The sequence below is a fragment of the Numenius arquata genome, chromosome 21 (assembly GCF_964106895.1).
Source record: "Numenius arquata chromosome 21, bNumArq3.hap1.1, whole genome shotgun sequence".
NCBI classification, from domain to species: domain Eukaryota; kingdom Metazoa; phylum Chordata; class Aves; order Charadriiformes; family Scolopacidae; genus Numenius; species Numenius arquata.
Window position 1 is genome coordinate 4,719,195 of NC_133596.1, and position 27,364 is coordinate 4,746,558.

General features: G+C 42.5%; 1 protein-coding gene across 2 annotated transcripts in view; it reads right to left on the minus strand.

The window, feature by feature from the left end:
• Window positions 1-14,876: 14,876 nt before the first annotated feature.
• MACO1 (macoilin 1) overlaps window positions 14,877-27,364 on the minus strand; it is a 28,864-nt gene continuing 16,376 nt past the window's right edge. For both annotated transcript variants that reach the window (XM_074162008.1, XM_074162009.1), the window contains 5 exons: window positions 19,097-19,255; window positions 18,728-18,910; window positions 17,810-17,930; window positions 16,146-16,320; window positions 14,877-15,079 (listed from right to left, as the gene is read on the minus strand). In XM_074162008.1, the coding sequence (XP_074018109.1) occupies window positions 14,877-15,079; window positions 16,146-16,320; window positions 17,810-17,930; window positions 18,728-18,910; window positions 19,097-19,255 (841 nt within the window). The remainder of the gene's footprint in view (window positions 15,080-16,145; window positions 16,321-17,809; window positions 17,931-18,727; window positions 18,911-19,096; window positions 19,256-27,364) is intronic.

Consider the following 27,364-nt stretch of genomic DNA (forward strand, 5'->3'; position numbering starts at 1 on the left):
AATAGGACAAATGTTGGACCCCTGCGATTAACAGCCATCAGCATGCAGGGTACTTGGCTTGTAGGCGATGACATCTCAGTGGCTCAGTGAATCCCTCAGCTGATGCCCAGCAGCCAGAGCTCACGGGGACCCGTTTGCCAGGCTGTGGGCAGCAAGGACCAAGCCATGGCTCAGCCGGGGCAGAACCCGCCTGCCATCAGTTGGGGGGCTTGGCTGGCGATGGCACCACACCACCAGTTAAGCACTGTTGCCTCTGAGTGTGTGCTTGTAGCCTGCAGATGAGACTACCTGAGAGCAGGCAAGTCAAGACTTGGCTACAACTGATTATTCCTTTAGATTTACTGGTCTTGGCTACACGCACTAAACCTACAAGTTCCCAGGGCAAGTCATGCAACAAAAGGTTCATTAAAATAAAGTGGGTTAAAAGGTCACCTTTTTGCTTCGCGTAGGTGGCTGGAATGGGCAGGGAGAACCCAGCTGCTAGGCATTTACTATTGTATTTTTCATTGCTCTCCAATAATTTGAATTTTTTGCATTCATTAAATCAGCATTATCAATTCTCAACATTACCGCTCGCCTCATTTCCTCTCTCATATGAGATCTCAATTTATTCCATTCAAATCCTCAGAGACAGCTTCCCGTCTCCCTATTCTCACCCTCCTTAATGTTTAATTCTTCTCCCGGTACCCCCCAAACCTCCCAAGGAGCAGGGGTCACAAGATTTGCTGCCCTGTGGCTCCCCAGCCCTTACATCTCTGAACGGGGAAGGAACAGCCCATTTCCCCACTTTCCTTCTCCTCCCGGGTGAACTTCTCCTCCTCTGCCCTCTCCCCACTCCATGGCTTAGGCACAAAGTTGATCTCTCGGATCTTTAAAAAGGGGAGTCAAGTTCTTGCACAGCCTGGGGATGCAGCCCCACCTCCCCTCTACTGGGATATTTTGCCATTGTCTGTTTTGAAAGAGAAGGGAAATTGTGTTTGGAACATTGAAAGCATCTTAAAAATGAGGTGACATTGTCGCTGCCGGTGCTTCCATGGCAACCTGCATTTGTTTCTCAGAGCCATTTCATAATAATTAATACACCACTTCCATTCACGTGGCCCACGCTCAGAGTGCACGGCACGGCCCCCCCTGGGACTTTCCTGGGTCGCATGAAATATTTCCACCAAAGAACCAGAGGAAGGAACTTTTCTGGTGTGTTGTGGCCACAGGGAGAAAGCAGTGACACACGGAGAGATCCGATCATCCCTTTGCTAACCCAGCGAGCGGGAGAACATTTGCTGACAGCAGCTGGGCAGAGCCCGTAATGACATCGACGTCCCTCCCATAATGACATCCCTTCCAGGCGATGACAGGGCAGCCAGAGAAGCCCCGGTCCCGTTGATCACACCAGGACGGAGCGAGACAGGGCTTGTTACACAGTCACAGCAGCGAATCCAGGACTCTCCTCTTCACCCACTGGCAAACACAAGCTGCCCGACCTCGCCACGCTGTGTGACGTGGCCAGACGTGGCCAAAAGCGAGGGAATTTGGGGAATTGCACCAGGAAAATCCTTAGGCGCGGAGAATTCGCGTATCCTGCATTGCCCGCCTGCTCCGGGGGAGTGTTCAGCTGAACGTGGGAGGGCGCGGGGGGAGAAGCGGATCAAAGATGCGGTCGCCCACCGTAGCAGAAATAAAGACAAAGCTGCGAGCGGAGCCTGCAGGCGTCCTGCCTCTGGGCTGCCATCCTGCCCGATCCCACGCGCGAAGAAGCAGGCTCTCAGCCAGCAGAACCCGGGATAGGGATTGCCAAAGAAAATTCAGGTCCCACAAGCTGTGGTGAGGAAAGATTTGGTAGGTGCTACTACATAGTCTTAGCTCCAGCAGGAGCCGAGGGGGTTTCCTGCTCCAGCGACTCCAGCTTTTCAAGGGATGCATAAAACTGAGTAGTTGGACCCAATATAGCTATCAAATACCCAACGGCACTGTCACGGGAGGAGGAGGGTGAGCCCTAGGGTCCTGGCTGAACTCCAATCTAGATAATTAACGTTCTGCCAACCTTCATTCTTTCTGCAGCTTCAATTGGATACGGGATTTGGAGGCTTTTCTCTGCCGAGATGTATTTCTGGCCCTTTTTCCTGCTGACTAGACTCTTAAAAACAACCCAGAAAGCCAGAACTCCACCAACCCTCCGTGTGCAGCCTGGCCTGTGCCCCACCAGCGTCGGTCTGGGAAGGAATCATCATCTTCATAGGCTCTGAAATGCACTTGTGTATGGAGTCTGGGTCCCTCTCTGTCACTTGCTGTCCACATCCTTCCATAAACAAGAGGCTCTGCCACAGAGATCTTACAAACACCCACCTATTCCAGGGCTAGAATCCTTACAGCCTTCCCCAGACACTGTAGAGATCCACGAGTGCCGGACATTCCAGAGGAGCCCGGCATCGCAGATGCGCAAGCCAAGAACTCTGCTCTCCCTTGTTGACCTTTCTCCTGCTGGGTGAAAACGCTCGAATGGGGGATATTAAGTGATCAACAGCAAGCGTAAATTAAGGTAGCGAAAGGGAGAGACCTCTCGCTGGAGCTGTGCCTTGGTATCATTTAAACAGGCTTGAGAGGCTTAATTGTAGGCTCTGGCAGAGCAGAGACAGGCTGCTTCACCCCACGCTCCTGTAGTCACAGCTACGAGCAGGAACTGCCCCAACTCCCGGAGCCACACAGTCATTCACCGCCTGGAAGTGCTGCTCTAACTGAAACATTCCCATGTCCCCGTGAATTATAGTAAAAAGGCGGCTGATAAATCTCAATTGGCTGAATATACAAAGCCCCTGAAGTCCCAGACAGTGTGTGTTTGTTTTCTCGCTGCCGCAGCTCCTTGTTTTCTCGCTGCTGTGGCTCCTGTTGTCAGAATCTATCAGGAGATTTCTCTCTGTGTTTCACTACGCTGGGAGCACGTGCAGCTTGGATTCTGCTCAAATCCCCTTTTATCAGGTTAATTTGAAGCGGCAAAGCAAGGGGCCAAAATCCCAGGAGACAGGAACTGTTCCTTGGAGCCTGCCTATGGACATCTAAGAGGTTAATGAAGAGATCCCCAAAGTCGCAACAATTGCATGGACAGTCCATGAAGCACAAGAGCCTCCCTAAATCAAATGGTCAGAATTATTTCAGTTCTCTCCCACCTGATGATCTCTCACGACCCTTTATCGGACCGACAGGGCTTCTCCTGGTGCAACGTGTCACAGGAGACATCTCAGATGTCCGCATCCTCTTCCTCCTGGGGGAACAGTGTTTTCACAGCAGCCGCTTCCAAAGCCCTTGTTGGTTCTGAAAGATAAAGCAGCAGCTTTTATTGCTTCATGTCAGCAACCACCCTTTCCAACTCTGCTTTTACATCTCGACTGCCTTGTTTGCTATAAAGGAGGTTATTTCATTGTGTCTTTTGTTTCACTTGAGGTGTAGCTGCACCAAAGAGCTGCTCCCTTCCTTTTCACTTCTGACTGCTCAGCTCTGGCAGAGACTCACCTCCCGATAGTCCTCCTCTTACTACGCTTCCCTTTGCGAAACGCACTGGTTTCATCCCTCGGATGAAGCAATGAGCTCGGGAGCGTCTACAGGGACTTGCAACATTATTAATGCCTAAAACCCAGCAGCTACAACACAATGCTTTACTTGTTTTGTTTTGAATTCTAAAGTTAAACATCCGCTCTCCTAACAACTACAGAACTTGGCAGCTCTGTGACAACGCCCTTCCTACAAAGCTCTCGAGGGTTTTTCTCAAGGTTGTACGTTACCATCCTCATTTTAAATAGGAAAAAAAAGAAAAAAAAAAAAAAGTTCAAAGCACAGACAGGTTAAATGCTTTGCCCGAAACCGCAAAGAAAATGAGTGGCAGGGTTGGGAAAAACGGAGGTCTCTTCCCACCCTTAGCACTACCAACCATCATTTCAGGAAAATCAAAATGTTAAGCCAGATTCTTGATGCCCTTTCCAATTAACTGTGAGTAGAGGGAAATAGTCAAAGAGTAGGATTCGGTACTGAAACACCGTCACAACCTCTGGGTAGCCTGCAGTTAACTTGCCCCTGCGAGATGGGATCAGAGAGGCTCAGCAGCGTGCCTTAGACCTGGAATTAATAGAGAAGATCATTCTTCAGCCGGAGCAATGGGATGCCCATCTCTTTCGGGGAAGACCCCCGCTGGTGCCGTTCAGTTCAATTACACCCGAAGATGCCTGAAGGGCAAGCGCACACAGAGGTTTCGGGATGACACCTGCCAAGCTGAGTTTTTGCAGCACAGATCACTAGACACTTGTGATTGCACGTCATTTCAGCACAGATTATGGCTGTAAAACCAGCATCTGCTCATTTCCTTTGCATACCTGCCACGTGTTAATTGAGCTCTCAGGAAACTGTGCACCCCAGCCCTTCGGGCTGCAAAACCCTACAAACCACCTCAGTCTGAGGTTCATTTTCAGGTGGGGATGAGGAACGAGGCGCCCATGCCTCATCCTAGGAGGCACAGTCACAGACATAATTGCTCCCACTTAATTAAAAAGGGTGACCTTTTGGGTTGCAGCTGTCCTATGGCAAAACAGCTCTTCCTCCAAGCTCATTGTTTAGGAGGATCGGGCGGAGCGTAGCAGAGAGCACCAGTGCATATCATCAGGAGAAGGTAATTGTGCTTTCACCTGCTATTACAGAGACAGGTTTTCTACTCAGGCTTGCAGATGACCTTCTCCAATCAAACATTAACTTTGCAGCAAACAATCATTAGGCAGCATTTGCAGGCTTTAATAATTAACACTTTTATTAATCCACTGACTCCACTTCAAGCAACAGGTCTCTCCAAAATTAATTCTGTTGCCACTGAGAAGAGAAAGAAATGAATACCATTTTGAGGCAGAGAAGGAAGAAGGTATTTAGATTTCACCACACTTTCTAAAGGTACTGGACCTGCTCCTAGAACTGTAATTATGCAGCTTATTAACTGAACTGCCAAACATAAGGCTAAGTAATTTTCAAAGCCCAGACTTTGAGAAATAGTATTACTGGCAGCCGTGCAATCCAAAATCCAATCAAGAAAGACCACAAACTTTCAACAGCCTGAAACTCCATCAGCTGCTTATTGGCTGCATAAAAAGCAAGGAAGATGAGGAACGAGGTCCAGCTTAGCAAATTACCCGTTTAGAATAAAGGACCTGCTTCTCCAAAGAGCCAACCAACGGGTGGAGGGAGATGTACGTTTTCGGAGCTGCGCTGCAGAGAAAGCCCAGCTGGGAGGGAATAATTTCTACCTGTCAAACGAGATATCTCAGCTCGGTGATTGCTCTGGCTTGTGGGACTTCGCAGTTGTGCCGAGAGCACCAGGAATTTTAAAGGTCAAAACAAAAGCAAGAGGCACCCCGAAGCATGCTGTTGCTCAGCTGCCAGCGATGGTTTTGAATCCCCCATCCGATAGCTCTTTTAAGGGCTATCGCAGAACAAATAGAGTTGCTGTTTCACAAGCTTACTGGAGAATCAACCAGATTGGATACACAAACTGGGAAGAACTCAATGGTATTTCTTGTTTTTGCTTCCTTGGATCACCATCTACTCAAGAGCAGGGCAGGCACAAGGCTGAAATACGCAACTGAAATACAAAGAAATTGCGAAGTAAACTCAGCAAAGAGCAGAAGGGAATCAACAAGAGGGTTAATGTAACTACTATTAAACATACAATGCTGGAAAAATTAAGGAGGAAGCGCTGAGAAAATTCTGCTGTTTAATCCTACTCCCTCCTATGTCTTCCCATTATCTCCCCAGATCAGTTTCTATGGGCCAAGGAACTGCCTCACCATTTTTCAGTTAAAAAACCCCCTTTTTTAGAGCAAGTCACAGCGACAGGGCTGGGAGCAGAACCTGGTTTTGCTCAGGGCTTTGCAGAGCTCTGCTTGAACCACCAGATAATGGGCCCTTTTTGAGCGGTCGGGTACACGTGGGATAATTGCAGAGGCTCCCTCTGCAGTGAATAACTCTTGCTTTTGCGTTTGAATACTTGAGGAGCGTTTTGACTTCCTAAGTATTGTTGCCATTTAGAAACGCAGCAGGAAAGTCAGCCTGTTAACGCGCTACGTCGTGCCATAAAATGTAGTAAAACTCATGGTTTCAATTCCTCCAGCTTCTCCCCTGTCAATGCCTAAGTGGGGGTCCTGCTGTTCGCCACCGCATTACTACATTTCCCTCCTTTTTTCTTTAGCTATGGTAAATCAGAAACAAATTAAAAAGAGAGGGACCAGAAGATATCCGACTCTTTTGTTAAAAATATGCATATATTTAAGTTTTCCTTTTATTGTTACTAAAGTTTTGCTGCTGTGGGCAAGATAAGACAGGGGGAAGCCAAATATTTTACAAAATATCTGCCAGAGAAATTCCTACCTGTAAACTGTTACACGCAGCCTCTGCATTCCTGTGTGTCTGAGCCCAGCTCAGAAATACTGAGCATTTTAATAATGCTCTAAACTTTTAAAGCGGCAATAAACACGGAGCAAGCTTTAAAATATTTCCCTGAGAAGCCAAGAAACAAAAATCCCATTTTACAGATGGGTAAGCAAGTTGAGAGAAGTTAAATGATTTCCTCCATACTCATCACGAGGAAGATGGTGTTAAAAGTTACAACTCAAAATTGGCCCTGACCCTCTAGAGCCCAACACGCAGAATAAAGTATTTATAGCAAATCAGAGCAGATTCGATGCTTCCAAAGCAAAGCATGAACAGCAAGCCTGCTGTCGGAGAAGGAATAATGTTAATATGTCATCAGCTGAGCTTTGTTTTAACAAGCGCAACTCGGTTTTAAATAGGCTTTAACACAAAATAGTTGCAGGAACACACTGACCTGCAGTATCTGCAGACCCAGGGATCTGGGTCTCTTCATTAATTATAAAGCCTAAGAAGACTCGACCTCTTCCTGCAGCAGCTAACGGTCTCCCCCTCCTCAACTGCCTCTTTTCTCAAAGGTCGAAGGAGCTTGCGTATCTTTAGCATTACTGATTCGCTGCCAATTTTAATTGAAATTAACAAACTGACTCAAAAATTCAGCTGAAGCAGACAGACACCCAGCCTTTTACTTATAATTCCATGTGAAGGCCAGGTAAAAGAGAGTAGAAAACACACTTTCAAATTTCTGTATTGGAGCCACAAAATAAGGAGTATCAGGCTCTATCAGTCGGCACTGTAAGGCACAGTTACTGGCACTCAGAAATATATATTAAAAAGATTACCTATAATGTATAGATTTTTTTTTTTAACGTAATGGCAAAACATAGGTGAATAATACTCAATGAAATTCAGCAAATTCAAAGGGACATCTGGAAAAAATGTGTCCTTGTGAAACATTAAAGGGATCATTTGTACCTGGTCAGCCAGGTGCCCACTGATGGAAAGAGCCTGAAGGTCTCTCTTTGTTGCGAGCAGGTTTGGAAAGTTGTGCTAATGAGATGTAAAAATGCCATTACGAAAGGGCAGGTCCATTTTTATACTCTGCACTCACTTGATATACTGACTCCTTGGAGCAGAGGACATGAATCTTTACATGTAGCAGCAGTTTAAGCCCGAATTGCTGGGTCTTATTCAAGTTACCGGCTCTGCCAAGGGCTTGAACCTGCCGAAATGAGTTTTGCAAGGAGCTCGGCTTCCATCTGGGCACCGGGATCTGCACCGAGTTCCTCGGCAAACCCAGCCCCAGCAGAGCGGTCTGTGAGGCGGGGAAGCAAACCCAGCGTCCTTACGTCCTGCTAGCCGAGTTGTAGAACGGGAACGCTGCCCTGATGCTGCTTTGATTGATTTCTCCCTCTTCTTCTGCGAGTCCACACAGGCTCCGAGCACCTCGGGGCGAAAAGCCCCCCCTCGTTGTCTCTCTACCTATAACACAGATGCTCTGAGTTTGGTCCAGACTTGTAAGCGCTACTTATAGGTTACTACTTTAAGTAATAATAATTAAAAAAAAAAAAAAAAAAAAGTTAAAAATAACTAAATGGAAGGGAGAAGCGGGGAGGGAAAGGGAAAGCAAATTCATTCCATAATCCTCCTCATCTTAAAAGAATAACCTCCCACCCCCCGGCGGCAGGGTCCTGCTGTACAGTGCGGGGCGATGCAGCCGACAAGGAGACAAAGCAGAAGGGTTTAAAGGAGGCAGCGTGGAGAACTGCATTTAAATTAGGAGGCCAAAGGAATGAGCTAATGAAGGTCAACTCCACAACAACAGGGTGTTAATAGGGCACGCTGCAGCACTGGTGTGGTTTCTCCCTGCCCCATGTTAAAATTTGGTATAAAATGTTAGCTCGTCTAAGGTTAAAAAAGGGTATGTGTAAATATAGAGTATCTTTAATGTAGTGACTTCTGATGCTGGGCATCTTTACTATAAATTGAACTTTAATGAGAAGAATTATTCTCAACAGAAACCTAAACCAGCTCCTCTGCACAAGTCAAGATACTGTACCCCTTTGCAAACAGAGGAGAGGTTCAACAACTCGTTTTTAGCCCTAAGTCTGATATTGGATCAGAAACTAGACTTTCATCCAGGGCTAAATGCCTTTTGCCTGCGTTTCTAAATCATACCTGTCTTTTACGGAAGGAGACAGTTCTACACTTTTGGATAGCGAAGACACAATGGCTCGTAGGCTATCGTGAATAGCCACGGATCTTTGAAAGGTATTTAAGCTGTAATATTAGTGTTCCTGGGGGAAAAGGGCTACTGGCAGGGTGCAGCTGAAGCAGGCAGACACCCAGCAAAGGCAGGTCGGCAGGTAAGTACCGGCAGCACCCACAGAAGGTGGGCGAAGGGACTATAGATGGGTACTTACAGGTCTATACACGGTGGAAAGTTTCCTGTATTTGCATCATTCTTCAACAAAGGATCTGTACTGCTTTGGTTTCCACAAAATAAAGGATATGGAGAATAGAGCAAAGCCTTCTCTCTTCCCTTTCCTTGAATCTCTGTATAGTCTCACACGGAGAGAATGTTTGCATATTGATTATGCTTTTATTATCACACAAATCCACATATTTGAAATCTCTGGCCTTCCCAAGATGAATTTCCTATGCTTTCACATAACAGAAAGACTACGACATAGCATTCAGATGCCTGTTTAAAAAGAAATGGAATTTTTCCCAGTATTTTGGTGAGGGAGTGATGTCGATGATGTGCTCTGAGCAGGGCCAGGCTCACTCCGGGCGCCCTGGGCCCTCTCGTGGCTGCTTTGGAGAGGACACAAAGTACTTTGCCTTTCAGCAAGTTCTCACTTCCAGAAAACTCCCAAGACGTGTTCTTTTCGGGCTCTCCAGATAGCAAATATTTTCATTATAACGGAAAACTGCCATCAACCACAACATTTAAGACGTAAACATAAGAGACGTTTAGATGTGGTGTTGGGGGATATGATATAGGGAAGAACTTTGTAGAGTAGGGTAGATGGTTGGACTCGACGATCCCAAGGGTCTTTTCCAACCTGGATGATTCTATGATTCTATTTAATTTCAGCACCAAATTTACTTGGCATTTAGGGCTACCGGATTTTTTTCTTTTGCTTCAAGCTAATTGCCAACAAAAGACTCCTTCACTTCTATTTTTATTTTTTTTTTCCCCATCCATCAAAACAGTTCAATATTTTAAAAGTTAAGTCTTTAAGGATGGCGTATGATTAGGCTTCTGTAAGATGCGGGGCCCTCCAAAGAGCCCCAGGGGCTCTGCAGGCAGAAATGCGTCCCCACGCGTAGGGATGCACCCTATATAATCACTTCCCTTTGCTTTTTGATACCTGGGACTAAAAGCAGATGAAGCATAAATATTCTCAAGATAAAAATTGTTTGCAATTATTCTATATATGGCAGTTACTTCATAGAGAGGTCTAAGAAAAAAAAAAAAAAAAAAACAAACCACGCAACAACCCTAAGGCTATTTAAAAAAAGAAATTACAGATAAACAGATGGTTTTACGTGACAATACACCTGAAGAGGTTACAAAAAAAATAGAGAGACTGCCTAAAAAGATCATCAAGAAACCAAATTGTTTAGTCAAGGTTAATGAAAGTTAGGATATAGTGGCAAACGCATGAGGAAACAGATTAGATTAAGTGAGCAATTATGGAGATAAAGACTGTAAAATGCCGGTTATTTCAATCTTGTAAGAATCCCTTGGTTTTAGCACCGTCTTAAATTGTCTTTAAAATGCTCGTCATGCATTTTGCATCAGGAATGTTTCGATCAGGCTTTGAACGGAATGGCTTGAAAGCAAAGGCTAAGAAGATTCACCTGAAGCTCTCACTGGGTTTATGATCAGGGTCCCGCGTCCCAGCTGGGTTTGTCCGGGAAGGGAAATTGTGAAGCTTTGGGGTAGAGCAAGAAGAAAAGCTGCATTTCCCCACCAAAAGCTGTACTGCTCCTGGAGCGCTTCCAGAAACGTAAAAGCGAGCAGGTTATGCTTTCACTAACTGCCACTATTATTTTATTATCGTGCAGCCATTATTGTTCATACCGGCTAAATTTTGATGGGAAATAATTTCTTGTTAATTACCTAAGACACACAGTGTAAAGGTTTTCATTGTCAGCAGTAAACCCCAGTATTTTCTGAACCTGACAATGTAGCTCTGCAACAGCATAATTACCGCTCAGAGGGATTATAGGTAAACGAGCCACTTCCATTTGAACTTGATTGAAATAAATTCTTGCTCCTTTTTTCTGCCTGTTCCCCTTTATTAGGAATGCTTTAGTCAAATGGCTGTGTATTATTTTAGCGCATCATAGAAGCTGATTCGATTAAGATACTGTGGCATCAGAGATTTCATTTTTATAATCTATTATTACGGATGAACTCGCTGAAGGTCTGTTTCTGACCTTGACTTTCCAAATCGCAATACAAGAAAGGGAAGTGTCCCGTAGGAACGAAACACCCCCCACCGCACACCGACTCCTGTGTGAGTATTTAATAACCGTTAAGCTTCTGGCTAAGACTTGTAAGGTTAAAAACAACAAAAAAAACCAAACCCAAAACAAACTGGAAAATAAAAAAAAAAAACCAACAACTTACTGCTGCAGATGATCAAGGGGCTGCACTAGAGCGGTGCTTTGTGCCGTGGGACACAGACCTGTCTGGAGGAGGTGAAATGCAGCCTTGTCTACTTTGGGTTGGGCTCTTTCCTCTCTCGGATGCTAATCTCGGAACAGTCTTATTCTCAAGAGCAGGCACTACTGGTAAAGGAAAAGGGTTATACTCGTTTTCTATCAAATACTATTGGCATGAGTCCCATTTTTGTTTTCAAGTGCAAAAAAAAATAAAAATAAATCCATCTGTTGCACAGGAACATCATCAATAGCAGCACATTCGGAGCAGCCAGCTCCCGGCCACGATAACGGCAGGATCAGGAAATGCCACATGGAACGTTTCTTTTGGTCTAAGAACCCGTCTTGGAGCCAGTTACTTTTGTGCGCAATTAAGGCAATTCAGCTTCCAAATAAGATTTAACAGTTTAGGAAGAAAAAGGAAAAACAAGCCACAAGTTTGTTCTGCTTAAAGGCTTTAGAGGAAGCAGCTCCTTTGAGGTAGATGGACGTTCCCCTGCTTTCCTGCTCCGCCATCGGTCTCTCCAGCTTCGTTTCCTCCTGGTCACAGAGGACGTTTCAGTCAAAGCTACAATTTTTAACTTTCTGGGAGTTATTTGATGAAGGAAGACTGAGTTCAGCCCACGCATTTAAGCCCTCCCTTCCCCACCACCAGGAAATAGGCTGAGAGGGGAGCTAGTTCATCTTAGGATAGTTATAGAATAGATTCTATGAATAAAGGAGCTTTTTGTTAAATATTAAAAATAAAATTACATACTGCTTTCCGCTCTACTTAAAATTTTAGTGAGGATAAACCCTGAGGTGCTCAAACCCATTATATATAAGCCCTGTCTTTCCATTACCTTTTTTTTTTTTCCTAGACTTATGCTGGCTGGAAAAAGTTCTGGACACTTCAGTGTTTCTTTGGCAGATCTCTCTAGAGTATTTATTCCACAGTAATATTTCAAAATTGACTGTAGAAAAAACAAAATATCCTGGGTGACCCTTCTGCAGTCTTACCTTCTTAAATTCCCCATATATTAATCTTGCAAGTACAATTTATGATGAGTCATTAAGATATTTTCCATTTCAGACATTTAAATATTTAAAGATCCAGAGGCTGGGATAAGATTTGAGTGCTTAAATCATCTCCTTCCACTCGCTCCACTTACCCTTCGGAGCAGACTGGTGCCTGCAAATACTTTCACCTTTCCTAAAGGAATATATCCATTTGAAGCCAGGAGGGTACTAGAGAACGAAACTTGTGCTGCACTGCAACGTGACCTGTTAAAACTGCAAACTTATCTATGATGTATTTGGAATTTTTCCTTTTAGGGTGGGAAATGATCTATGTGTGTGTCAGACCGGCGGTGGTTTGAAAAGGAGGGAAAAAACCATAAAATAAAAATCAATGTGTCCTGAGGGAACTGGGAGGTTCTGGCAGTGCTTGCAGCAGAATCGCAGAACAGTTGAAGTTGGAATTTCTTGGTACCTGAAAAATTTTACCCAGAGGGTCCAACTGCTGCGGGTTGAAGCAGAAGTTGAAATAGATGCAGTCAGAGAAAAACATCCACGTCAGGCCCAGCTACGGCACTAGCCGAAGGAAAAGGTACACAAACCAGCTCATTTACCCGGAACACAACTGGAAGATTCCCAATAAAAAGATTTTACAACAGGAATTAAGCAGATAGATACTGAAAACCAGGGACAAGTTGTTCATTCTTTTTGTGTAGACAAGACAAAGCTTAAACCTCCAGACTGTCCATCTCGGCTTTGCTTTTGCTGAAGGAGAATGGCTGGAAAGGAACAAAAGCTGAACTTACAGATATAATTTTACAATTCTCAAGAAATTTACCTTTTTTTTTTTTTTAGAGCCCACAGAGAGGGTAACTTGAGTAACTTGAATACAAAAATCATCTGTTCTTCCTTGAAGTGAAATTCTGTTGCAAAAGAGAAGACTTACCTGGAGTAACAGAGCGCTCTTTAAACAAACTGTGTTCTTTATACCAGGCTAGATCAGGTCAGTTAAAAAGGCAAAAAAAAAAAAAAATTATTGTTTTTTCTTTTTAATCTGCAAGAAAATGTTTATTCTTTTTGTAAACCCCACAGAAAAAAAGAATGCAGCCAAGACCAAGTATTGAACGAAAATTGTGCCAAAGTAGGCAGCAAAATGGGGGAACCTCAACACAAAAAGTCAGTGACAATATTTCATGTTTTGCACAAAGATGAAAAACCTATGACATTTCTGAGTAACACTTTCATGGTGACAATTACACAAGATGATTCAAAAATGCAAATGACAGCAACATGCACACCTGGCTAAAGCTAGAAGTTTTCTCCCAAAAGAATATCTGTGATTAAAATGATGAAACTTTAATAATTCTATTGACTTGCGTGTCCTACTTCATTTTTTTTTTCAATGAGGCATCCATGCCAATTACCATGAAACTTACTTCTTTAAAAAATCCTTTTCTTTCAAGAAGAACTTTGTCCTTCCAGAGTCCACTGCATGTTTGCCAAATCATAATCTTGGGTTTATAATTCCACTAATTTCCAAGACAATTTTGCTTCCCACCCTGCCAATCCCCACCCTCAAAAAACTCTGAACCCCTTCAGAAGTCGCCAGTGCAAACACCTTCTCTCAATGTATAATATACATTTTAACTTAAACCTTTGTGCAATTGATGAGTTTCCTTTAAAACTCTTTAAAAACTCCCTGGCACAACAGCTGAAAGATATTCAGCTCCCTTTCAGCTGTCAAACACAAGGTGATATAAAAGGGTAAATCACAGTTGACTAAAATAAAAAAAAAAAAAACCCAGAACTGCAGCTTTTATTAGCCAGCTTTACAGTCTCTTGTATACAGTACATTGCACAGTTCCGCCTTCACAATAACGCTTCCTGGATTAATATTGTGCCTTCCACGATGCAGTATAATCAAGGCAAGTTACAGAACACTGCTGAGTTTATATCAAAATAAACAGAAGATGTAACCTTGGTTTATAATGAACATCCAAATTACCATGTACAATTTGCAGTAGACTCTGTAATGAGCTTGATATATAAGCTAGATGACAGTGAAGGGGGAAAAAATAGTTTAAACTATCAAGTTTCCTCTTGAAATGTCTTTTCCCAAGGCACTGTGAACAAGACTGTTAGCAATTCTCAATGACTAAAAACACCAATGGGAATATAAATATTTCACACAACAACCACCGTCACATCATCTATTCTCTTAATTCTTTCCCTTAAACAACGCCCCTGAAATTTGTTTGGTCCTTTGAGGGGTAATCAAATTATCTTCTGCAACATCACATATTTGTATTTAATACATCTATAAATCAAAGCTTTGTTAGATTATTTAACCCTTTCGCTGTAAAAACTAAAGGTTTTTTTCCTCACTATTTCTCAATGAATCTGTAAATTCAACTTGATCGTTAAAAAAAAAAAAAAGAGAGAGAAAGAAAGGGTTCAAAATCAAGCAAAGCCCTGTATTTTTTCAAGAGGAAACCATGCAAGAGTACATAAAAAGGCAAAATTGGCTACTTGAAAACCAAGAATTGTTTTTAATGCATTGGCCAAGGAAAATAAATTGCAAAGTTCTGTGAGGTTTTCTAAAAATTTACAAGAAAAACCGATGGGCAGTTCTAGTCAATCCAGATGTTCTTTTATCCTGTTTTAAATGACAACGAATACAGTCTCACACGATACAATTTCATCTTGACTGCAAGAGACACTCCTGTGTGATGCCTTCAGCGTGACAAAATTACTGGGCAAAAAAAAAAAAAAAAAAAAAAAAAAGAAAAAAAAAAAAAGAAAATTGGCATTCATTTCTTCAGGGGCTGATAAACAGAGGCATTGGGGTCAAGTCCAGAAGGGCTGGTCTCCACAAATTTGGAAGAATAATGTGGGGAAACAGGACTCAGAGTGCTGGTGGCTGCAGTGTACGTTATGCTGGGCATTACTGCCATAACTTCTGCAATCTTCTGTTTTAGGTCCTTGATTTCCTGATCTTTTTGAATGATTTGCCCTGGAAACAGCAAATGACATCGCTTAGAAGCAGCAGCATGGTTTCCCCCCTCCACCTCTGACATGACATCAGTCACCACATCGACACAAACTCCTGCTTTGTGGCGAGGAACTGTGTTTAATCACCTCTAGTACCACGTAACGCAACCAGACGGAGCACTTTAATTCCATTCCGCACTGTTTGGATTCCCGGCTGCATCGTACCAAAAGATTATTTCTACGTCTCAACTTTTTTCTGCGTTTTTCTGCTCCCATTTTACAAGCGCCTCACAAAAGCACAAGAGTTTGCTTATTAAATGTGGTATTTATTTTTTCCTAACCCCCCCCTTTGCGCACACTCACAACATCACTACGACAATTTCTGAAACTCCGTAAAGAGAAACACCAGTAAAATGAAACCAACAAAACATCTCGCTCTAATCAAATTTTCCTGCAACCAAGCAAACTTCTGCAAGGAAATTAAACAGGTACTAAATCAAAAGGTTATTTAATTTTGCTCTATGGTTTGCCCAGCTGAATAAAGGACAGTCTGGCCAGGGTTTTATACTGGCTTCGTGCTCCCTCTGGTGGCTAAAACACCCACCCAACACGGCCACCAGTGCCCACCACTGGGAAGTCTCAAACAAGTTGGGTTATTTTTTCCCCCCGGCATTTAGGTTGTATTTACTTCATTAGTATCATTAGGATTCCAGTATCATTCAAGTAGAAGTATCATTAGGATTCAAGGACAGGGGGTTAATAGACGGCAGCTATTATTTTATCTTCTAGCTCTTTAAAAGAAGTCCTCCAGCTTTAAGGTAATGGTTTATAAAAATATAGGAAATAATAATGAATTTAATGCCCATCTTGATGTTTATTGCCTTCAGTTCAGTAGGTTGGGGAGATTAGGTCAGCTGATGAGCTAGGTTGCTCAGACTCACATTCACAAAGTGGTAAAAGACAAAAAAGCTGTGGAAATGCTGAGTGGAGGCCGTAGCCCAACCTTAAATAAAAAGGTAGGATATTCTTTCTGTCCTATTTTCCCAGTTTCAGCTCACTACACGGTGAATTAAACTATCCCACATTACCTTGGGCAATCTCAAGCTGCCGTTTTGCATCTCCTAACGCAGAGAACAGATCCAGCTTGATCCTGGTCTCTGCACTCAGGCTGTTCTCTAAGTGCTGTGTTTTATCCTGCATGGCTGAAAGTGCTGACATTAACACCTCCGTATCCTTCTCGTTTTCCTTGTACTTCCGCAGTTCCTGTAGGAGTAATTAGGACAAATGTTATTCTCATCGACTTTACACATGAGATACACGGAGAAGTCTTTCTCTTCCCCACAGCACACCACTGGGCCTGGTATTAATACTGTAAAATTAAAATGATGGTTAATTAAGGACACTGTAATATTACCTCCAGTAATTATACACGGCCATCATACAAGTGATTAAAGCCATATTGTACAACGTATAATTACAGTGCGGTGAGCAAGTACCATTTACTCTGCTCCTCAACCCTCTCTCATCTGTATCGAGACCCTCCACCCAGAAATGCTCCTCCCCAGCACTTCCCAGTCCCAGCACAGCAGCCGTATGGTTCCCTGCACCAAGCCCTGGAACAGCAACACACTTCCCACAAGCAGAATGGTTAGAATGGGAACGGATCTCATGCTCGACAGTTTCAAGTGAGACTAAACAAACACGGCACTTAAAGCTATTTCAATCGGCTGATGAGAGGGATTTCTTTATCTCAGAGTATTTCCCAAGTTGAACCAAACTGTCCTGAAAACCCAGAAATTTAGAAGAGAGAAAAGGAGGGGGCAAGTTTTCTGCACCTCGTGGCTGGGAAGCATGTATTAACATTTTGACCGAGAGAAAAAGAAACGCCATACGCACAAAAAAAAGTTCTATACTTTTAAATGAAGAAACAGTAATACTACAGGGGAAATACTAATACCTGTAACAAAAAGCTTTTCTAAAAGTTTGAAGGTGCTAATAAAATTAAAGAGCTCAATTGTAGCTGGGTTTAATTATTTGAAAGCCATGCTCATATTTCTCCATAGATAAACCATACTGGATTTCAAGGGTTTGGTAAACCCAAGAACAACAAGGCTGCATATGTTTGTTGGAAACAAGTTCATAATAACACCAGGTGGATTTCGAAGAGTGTCTAAAAAACCACAATACTTTAAAAATATATATTCATGCAATTGTTGACAGTCCGAGAACATCTTTAGGAACAGACACTTTAAAGGAACAAGGTCAACTTCAACTCACACGTTTGAGCTCTTAAACTCTAACATGCCAGACAGTGTGTCTGCTGCGAGTCTACCCACAAGGTACTTTCAATATTCAAGCACTTTCACAAGAAAAAAAATAAATGTCTGGCCAGTGATTGAGACTGCACTGAGTAAGCATTCTTACGTGTGAGCAGTGAAATTTATAATGACACAGACCGGCAACAAGCTCCTCGCATTAGACAACAAATGTTGTTGAGGGGATTATATTCTCAGTCTACCCAGACCATTGGTTTGGGGGAAAAAATTGTAATAATTTAAAAAACTGAATGGTGTGGAGCTGAGACTATTAACCTTTCTCATACCCACGTTCTTACAAAGCCTGATGCAGGACAGACATCTGAAGAGCGTTATTCTTGAAGGTGTTGATTGCCTTTTACGCAGATCCACCAATTCCCCAGGGCTGAAAGCACCCATTGTGCTGCTGATCTAAGCCCCTGGCGCTTTCTCATTACCTGAACTTTCATTTCTAGTTCTCGTATCTGATCTTCTTTCAGCTTTATGTCAATTGTTAGCTTCTTGCACTCTGTCTCCAGCTCTCGGATACGATTTCGTAAAGTTTCGGTACATTCTCCTCTGCAGAAAAAACATGAAAAGAGAAGAAGATGAAATAAGAATGAGGCTGTCATTCCTGAACGGTTGATAATACGAAAATTAATATAAATATTGAAGGATAAAAAGAGGAAGCTAACTTTGTTCTTTTCAGCAAGATAATTTCCCTTATGGCAACAATGCAAAAAGCTGTGAAAAGTTATTCCTCAGGCATTAGGAAATTTGGAATGTTTATGAAATATGAAGAACAGAAAAGCAGAAATAATTCTTTTCAGACACTTGGAGCACTGCAGATTAAAGGCAGCCACACTTGTGCCACGCTTTCATCTTGAAAGACCTCCCATCTATACACCTGTGTTACTACAGAAACACCGGTGTGCTGAGCGCTGGGAGGCACTGGCTGGAGCAGAAAACTTTCAAGATGCGAGATCAAGACAGTATTTTGGCCAACGTCTTCGCATGAATCCTTGATTCATAGTCCCCACGTGAAAGGGGAAGTTCCATTTTTTAAAGCAGACTGACCCATGCAGGGTACAACACCTCTTTTGGCACAATTAAGATTCAGCAGATAATTTAGAGCGTTTCCATCCTTTACACCCTGTAAATGCAATGTATGTGGGTACTGGGACTCAGCCTCATGGAAGGAGATCTCCCAGTCCTCCCACTGCCTTAACGCAGATAGACCTCTTAACACAAGTGTTACAGACTACTCCATGTAGAATAATCATCTCCAAATCCCCCCATAACCACATTCCAGTAGCAACAGCAACATTTCAGTCATTTTCTGGAGCTGAGCCGGCTTCTGGGGCAGAACAAAGTACCTCGTAGCAGCAGCAAATGCGACGGCACGTGCAGCAGTTGCTTCTTCCAACTTCTTTCTTTTCTTTTCTTCCATTAATTGTTTTTCTACAAAGGCTCGTGCCTCCTGCTCTGCCTTTAGTTTCTTCTCCAACTGGCTGATCATTTGCTTGTCTTTTTGTTTCATTTGTACAGCATTGTGTAATCTGGAAGGCAACGGGTACAGGATTTAATGGAGGATTTCACTTACTAAAAATAAATTGCCGTGAATGGTCCCAAAATTAGTCTTGCTGGATTTGCAGACAAGCACCTCAAATTTTGTAGAGCCTCAACAGAATACTTCCCCTTTACCAGGCTACAGTCGTCAGCAACTAATTTGTAGAAACACCTACTTGTTCTGCAGCAGTTCGTTTTCTTGCCGGAGCTGCCCAATTTCAGACCGAATTCCCCGCTCTGTGTTGGTCAGAGAACTGATCTGACTGCGTAGCTCCTGCTCGACCTGCCTGCTCGCTTGCAGGTCCGCCTTTAACTTTTTAATATCTTGTTCCAACCTAAGAAAGACAATTTGAAAAGACAATTTCAACTTTATTTCCCAGTTACCCAAAGGTTGGTAATTTCAACTTTATTACCCAGTTACCCACATTATATAAAAATAACCACAGTAATCATCATACCATCTGCCAACCCCCCAACCCCTTGATTCTTAAAATAATAGACTCTCAGAAATAATGTCTATCCTTGTTAAATAATAATAATGTTTTATGTAACTATACATATATATATATAGCTATAGACACACTTCATAACCTCCCACAGGAATTTTGTTTTCCTCCATGCACTGCAGAGTTGTAAAACAAATCCTATGGAATTCTGTTTTTCCTCCTGGAGCAGAAGTGAAATGGATAAAGCTGAGAAGTTGTAAACAAGGAGAGGTGCACATACAAATAAATTCATCTTTTCTCAACAAATTATGAGTTTCATTTGTTACTTAGAGCTGAGCTATGGAGCATACTGCTGAATTCTCACCTAAATGTCTTTTTTCTTGAAGCACATGATGTGCATGTTGAATGAAGGGTACGTGTTAAGTCATCCACAGTTCAGGAGTCAGTAAATTTAGTTTTAATTGCTCCTGAACAGAGACCATCTGCTATACACTTAATTGTAGCTTTGGAAAGTTCTTGAAGACTCATGGAAGCTTATTAATTGAAAAAATTTTCAACCAAAATTGGTTAAATAAAACACAACTTTCTAAAGAGAGGCCCCCAGCTCACCTTAATTTTTTCCCCATGTTTTCAAAATAAGATTAATTCTTAGAATTAAAACCACATCATAGGCGATTAATCAACCATTTTTGTGAGCACTGTTACACACTTATCTAAAGCCCCTCCTACAGCTTCTCAGTCTTTTACACACAATCCTCATTTGCTCCATCAGTTATTGATTTAAAAGTTTTTAAATGTTCATAAAGAACATTATGGTTAAAGACGGTTTTATTTCCTAAAGTTCCATATGGAATTAATGGTAATTGAACATTAAGACTTGGGGAAAATTGTCACAAAAGCCAAAAAGAACTGCCCTTATTGACATTCACTAGCGCAGACGAACAGTTATAGTTTATGAAAACCCTGAGCTCTTTGGGGCTTCAAATCTCACCCTAAAATGCTATGAGATATGTAATGACAGGAGGGGTAAGAACATCCCGTGTGAATGAATCAAGAGGTTAAATGTGGAATCATCAAACTTATGGAAATTCATAAAAGTATGTAAGAGGCTAAAACTGCACCAAAGGGCTCCACTGGGTAAATTAACGGCAAGAAAGAGCCTGCGAAGGAGCGTGGTCTGTAATACTCTCAGGTAACTCAAATACTCAGATCCCACTTTCTACAGCTGTACTAAGCTGTTTTTCTAGTTGTACTGCCCTACTGATAAGATGAATTCCATTTAATATAGTATAAATCACGGTCAAATATACCTTTAAAAAGAAAAAAAAAAAACCCCAACTTATACTTAGTAGGTAAATAGTAACAGTACAATGCAAATACACATTTCGGATTGAAGACCACCAATCAGTTCAACCCCTCGTACTCTGCTGTAGAAGGAAAAGAATTTGCAAACTTAACCAAATATTCATTCAACCATGTAACCATAGCACACAAACCAAACCTAGAAACCCCATCAGCAGACACTATTAGGTGTGTATTTACACCGTGTTCAGTGGACAGTCCTTGGGCAATGATATAACAGTTCAATTTAATCTTCCAATAAGCAGTAACTAAGTGTTTTAGGAAGAGAAAACATTAATTGAAGAGAGTAAGATACCGTAGGAAGCACTCACAGACTGTTGTACATCAACAGCTGATCGGTTTTGATATAGGTTTTCATTAATAGATGAAAAAACGGTTGGTAGGACAACGTAAAGGAATGCACATAAATCACACACACTTTACACTGACAACTATCCATAAATAATTTCAACATACATCACTTAAATAAAGCAATAACTGTGAAAATAAGCCAGCTGTAAATAGCCTTTTCCCTATAACTAAGACCACGTCAAACTTGCTCAAATAAGATAGACCAGGATTTATTTTGGGTATTTACTATTCCAGGAAAAGAAATGCTGATCAGGTAAAGCCCAAGTAAATCAGAGGTGCTGGCACAGGACAAGCTGAATTTGTATTTTTGGCAAGAGAATATTGACATTAGTTCAAACTTCTTAAGCCATCTGGTTCTCGGCTTTCCTGCCGGTGTCACCGGGGCTCTGTCCCTGCAGCGCTCACGGGGCTGCTCCAGGCTCTGCTGAGAAGGAAGATGAAACCTGTGTGATCTGTAGAGTCCACGCAAACGTGACCAGAAGGGACGTCTGCTTTCCAAACCAGGAGGAGATACACGAGGCTGCAAGCCACAGCCTTGCTTTTTACTTATTATAGGTAAAAGCATCCAACCAGAGCTGTGTACATTCGATTTGGGGGTCAGGAAGAGTTTCACGCTCGCGATCCATCCCTCAAATCCTGCCTGAACAGAGCCGAAGCCTCACGGATGTCCCTTCAGCCTTCACTTTTCAAGCACACTCCAAGCATCAAATATTCATCCTGTCACTCCGAAGGACCACAGGGGACTTTGGGTAACTTTTACAGGAAAATGAGACCCACCTGCTTGCTCCCTATGACTGTCACCAGAAATCACAGAGGCGGCAGGATTAAACTCAACAAGAGTGGGAACTATAAACCTTGTGCACTAAGACACCAAGACTCCCAGTCACTAACCACCACAAACCAGCTCACAGTAGGCTCAGGAGCGAGAAAGCGGGCAACTTAACTGGTGTGACTTCCTCAAATCACAGGATTCCAGTCCTTCTGTGCCTCTGAATTTCTCAGACCACCATGCAGTTAAGAGTTTTTATTCTGTTGTGAAACAATCACTCCTATGGGTACAGGTGACCAATCTTAAACAGTCGAAAGACAGAGTAACGTATGTAAAAGGTGATCATCTGCAGACAGCGGGTGCTCAACCATTGCAGGGCAATTCCAAGAAGAGAATTAATACAGAGAACGCTAATCTCTTTCAAGTCAGTGGCAGACCAAACAACTGGAAATTCAGCTGTCAATGGACTTGTTCAGAAGGAAGATTTCACAAGATTTTAATTACTCCTTTTCACGATGCTGTAGGTTTTGCTATAGCTTTAAATACCAGAGCAGACGTTTCCTGCAATTTATAGAGCAAATACATGTTCCTTACTATCTCAAATGAGTTAGGAAGCTAATAATCCATCATAATGCAAGGACCAAATGCTTCCTATATGGCTTCTCTCCCAGACCTGCTGCAATTAGCTAGGGATACAGCTTCATTTAAAAAAAAATAAATAATAAAAAGAGAGACATGAAGTTAGTTTCCCCTCAAAACCATGTCCTCCTTGCACTCTCTGCTGTGTAACCACGTTCTTATCCATCTTATAAAGTCCAGTCAAACATTTTCAGCCTAAAAATTTCTTCCTGCAGAAGAGCAAGTCAAAGCTCTTCTCTGTGCATATAGAGAGAGCTCATCCATCATTTTCACAGAAACACAAGGAGATGAAAACCACCCTTTCTGTTGTGCCCTTTCTAAAATGAAAGCACATCATGAAGGTAAACCAACACAATGGCAGAAAAGAAAAGCTTCGGTGCTTCGAGCAGAGAGCAGCATGTGGAGTTTTCCCTCCTCCCCTCTGCAACAGTCTGCGCTACTGTTACAGTGATAAATGACCCAATAAGACAGCACTTCTTTTTTTTTTTTATTATTATTATTCTTTCTAGCATTTCATTTTCTGCTTAAGTCTCTTATTTCCAGGCTTATTGGAAAAAGTTATTTACAAAGGGAGGGTGAAGCAAATTTGAGTTCCAGAAGATACTTTGCTCTATTGCTGCACAAACTACAAGTCATTTTGACACACTATTTTCAAAATAGGGGTTTAGTTGCAGATTATTACATTGTGCTGTTTATACAACCAAGGCCAATTTCTTTCGGGTTGTTATTACTATAAATGCAGATTTAGCCATTTTCTTTTCTCAACGCCACCACGTCTCATTCCTGATCTCACTGATGAAGAGAATTCATCAGTAATCACCTCCAAGACTGAGTATTTTTCCAAATGCTTCAGGGAAGATTGATGGATCAACTTAAAGACAACTCAATTCTGCTTAATCCTCCTAAGTATTGATAACGGGTGACTAACGTATCCTTGTGGCTTAGTTTAGTCGGTTAATGCAGTTCCATAATCACCTGGCAATTGCACACAAATTAAACACGATTTATATAAAACTTAAAGACCCAGAAGGCACTCGGATGCTTTTCTAAAAGTCCCATTTCTCCCTTTGCTCTGTTCTGACCCAATCTTTTGGCAGAAGCATCCCCCGCAGTCAACCTACTTCAAAGAAGTAGCCAACGTGATCCTGCAGCATCGAAGTTCTCCTGCTGTAACTAATTTGCCGTTACTAGCAGTTCCTCCGAACATTTTTCATTACCAAAAAGAGTAATCCACAGAGAGACAGCAGAGTTACTTATTTTTCTCCTACACAGAATTGACCTAAGTGGCTGCCATTTCAAAAGGTTATTCTGTTTCTGAACAGTCCAAGCCCGACGATGACAGTGGCTTGAAAATGGTTTGCTACTGCTAGAAGGGTCACCTCCCAGACTTCTAATTCACATTCCCAATCCTTTTGCTTTTCTAGTCTATATTCTCCTTCACTCCCATCATACTGCATGAAACACCGGCCATCTCCCCCACCGCAGCTGACAGCAGAAAGCCTTCTGCTCCACTAATGTCGTTTCAGGCAGGGGGGGCTAAGGAGGAACCAGCAATTACTCTCAGGACACCAATGTTGCCAGAGAAGACGTACAATAATTAGCACCGAACGGACAGGAATTTACATTAAAACCTTCAAGTCTGTCTCCGCAGGCAACGTAAAATTTTAGGAAAGCAAAATAAGATGTGGTAGACCAGCCCTTGCTTCCCAAATATTTTTCTTACTCCAATTGCCAGAAGATGTCATCGTTATCTCCGAGAATAATTAGTACATAAGACAGCTTGTTTCAACACCTCGTGTGCCAAAGGCAAGACCTCTACGGATACAAACAGTTTTGCCAAGCTGCACTGCCAGGTTTCTGTGGGCTTTTTTTTCTTAAGGGTGTAAATAGCTACAAGGCAGGACATGATTATTCCTATATAATAAGCAATATTAAAAACAAAACCCGAACCCCAAACTTCTGCAGCAACTACAGCTTGGACTTTGTTCAATACATCGAGCCCCCGAAACGTGAACAAAACCTGCCAACTCTCAGAAGTGACCGTGACACGGTAACAAGTCAACTTGCTCTGTACCTACTGACAAACGATACTAAATGCAAAGGGAACACCAGGCTTATCCCTCCACTGGATCCCAGACGGATCCCTCCGTTGGGGTGTTGGGAACAGAGCAGCTCAGATCAGAGAGATTCAATTATTAAGAGCTTGACAAACCACCAGCAGATTTCAGCATCCATCAGAAGTAGATATTCTTTTCAACAGTAGGAACAAAAAAAAACACCACCAAACCTAAGAGAGAGATGATTTCCAAGGCTGAGCAGCAGGGACAGAGCCTCTTGACTCCCCCGGCTCTGTCACGGTGACAATAACCTAACACAACAGTCACTGAAACACCCAGAGATGGGGATCAGTAACTTCCTCTCCAGAAAACTAAACACACATGCACTAACCATTTACCAGACAGAATAAAACTAAAAACTTACTGTTTCAAATAATACAGTATATATAAAAATATACATTTAAATTAATCAGCAGCGCCCTTTTGGATATAGACGTCACACCAAGTATTTAAGAGAAGTTAACAAGCAACGCAAGGCTGTCTTGTTCTCAAAAAACCCCAATCTTCACCGTCTCGAATAACCCCCGTTAATCCCGAGTCCCCAGCAGGCAGAAGGCATACTTTCCATTTAATACCGGTTAGTCAGCTCAAGGAAATAATTTGTGAACACAAAAGGAAAGCAGCTTGGCTTTGACATCCTGCTGGGAGGCTGCTGGACAAGAGGTTATAAAAAGCATCTTTATTTGGAGGCTGAGCAGATCTGATCCGAGCTGAAAGTCGGACACAAACGCAGGACTTCCCACAGCCCTTCGCAGGGTACAGCACTGACGCAGGCTAAAAGTTTAATAAACGGGAATGAGTAATCCTAGTGGAAGTGGAAAAGATGAACAAGTGCCTTAAACCCCAGGAACAGGATAACTGACAAGTTAAAAAAACAAAAACCAAAAAAAAACTAAAATCAAAAACCAAACATGAATTTTTAAATTTAAGTGCATTCCATCCCATCTAATTTTTCAAGCGAGTTTATGCTTCCATTGCTGTAGGAGTTACATACTCCGTCTGAATAGAAACTAGATTTTATGAATTATTTCAGTCATCCAGGTTTGTAAGGAACTGCACGCGGCGACACATGGGACGTTGGTGTTTTAAGAGCTCCTGGCTCGGCTGCACCGGGAAATCCGTGCACAATAAGCAGCTACATCAATTTGGAGCGCAACAGCCACATCACACCCACGCGTCACACACAAACACTTGACAAACAAAAGACTGAAGTAGCTTAATTCCCTTTGAGGGCAGAGTGAGGCTCCGTTGCACAAAGGCACTCTCCGAGTACAGTAACCGTTACCCCGTCCCTACCCAGTCAATGAGAGGAGCTCCAGTTCTGTAAGGGCACCCTCTACTTTATTGTATACCCATTTCGGCATTAGAAAACCCGCTTTGGACAATTGCAATGACCACCTGGTCTAAACTCACATCCCAGCACATAAAAATGTCAATGTGTCATTTGAAACTTAAACACACAGGAGGTTTAAATCGCATTCCTTGTCATAGCTACAGGGGACAAAATCCTTAGCCCGCCAGGCCATTCTACAAAGCGCTTCCCTTCTCTTTGCTCAGGATTTACAAACCACATTTTGAAGTGCAGCGAAGCTGAACTGACCTCTTCTCTTCTTCAGCGAGCAAAGAAGCGACGTAAAGAGTAGGGAGATGCCCATCTGAAACCGGCAACACACAAATACCGCAGACCTACACATGTTCATTTAGATGCAGCCTTGCTGAGGACAGAGCCATCTGCATCCCATTAATCTTGGCTGCATTTGATTCACAGATTAAATTGATTAGCTGCTTTCTTATTTGCTTCATACAAGTTCTCTACAGACATGAGGTATCAATTAGTCTGGATATTTAATTGGCAGGGGTAGGCCAATCAGTGGCGGAGCGATTATCGGAGGAGAAAATAATATTTGCATTGAAGTAATTGTATTCTCAAAGCACAAATCCTCCGGGACAGATCGGAGTGAAAAGTCCAATTATCAAAAGGTACCCGCAGAGAAAGCAAACCTGATCTGCCAATTAGGTTAGTCAACGAGGATTTGTTGGCCAAAGAGTTCAGCACATGAGAAAAGGAAAAAAGAGAGACATAAGCCAGGAATGGCAAGAAAGTGCATAATTGTGCAACGATTTTTTTCTCTATCCCCATTTTGAACAATTACGCACTATTTTTCTTACAAGTACCTGCTTTGGTAACACACGACAGACAACACCATGTGTCTCAGGACTTACACGCTGTAAGTACTTAGCTGCATTTCATAGATATACCTTTATTTAAACTTCAGACAAGCATAGGTAAAGGTGTGACTTTTTCAATCGTTATCATTTACAAGGCAGCTAAACGAAATCCCTGAGATCTGTCCTTAAGCCATTACAGCAGCAGGTACGCAAGCAGGAATCTGAATTTAGCACTTTCAGGGCTTACGTAGTAGCTGATACTTTGCATCTACGCTTGTCAACTGAAGATGAAAACAAAAGCTAAACATTTCAGGGGGAAAAAACCCCAACCCTACCAACGAAACCCAAAAAATTAAGACAAAACACCTGTTCAAGCACCATCAAACCCCACTGAATTCCCTGGAGATGTAAAGGTCACCCCATGGAAGATTTGGCAAGAGCACATCCACTGAGGTCTGTAATAACGATTCTCCACGTTTCCCTCATGCCTTCGATCAAACGATCGTCAAAGCTATTTATTCTGCCTCACAACACCCCTGTGAGGTAGGGAAGTATCATATTCTGAGGTAGAAAGGAAGAAATTTGCTCAAG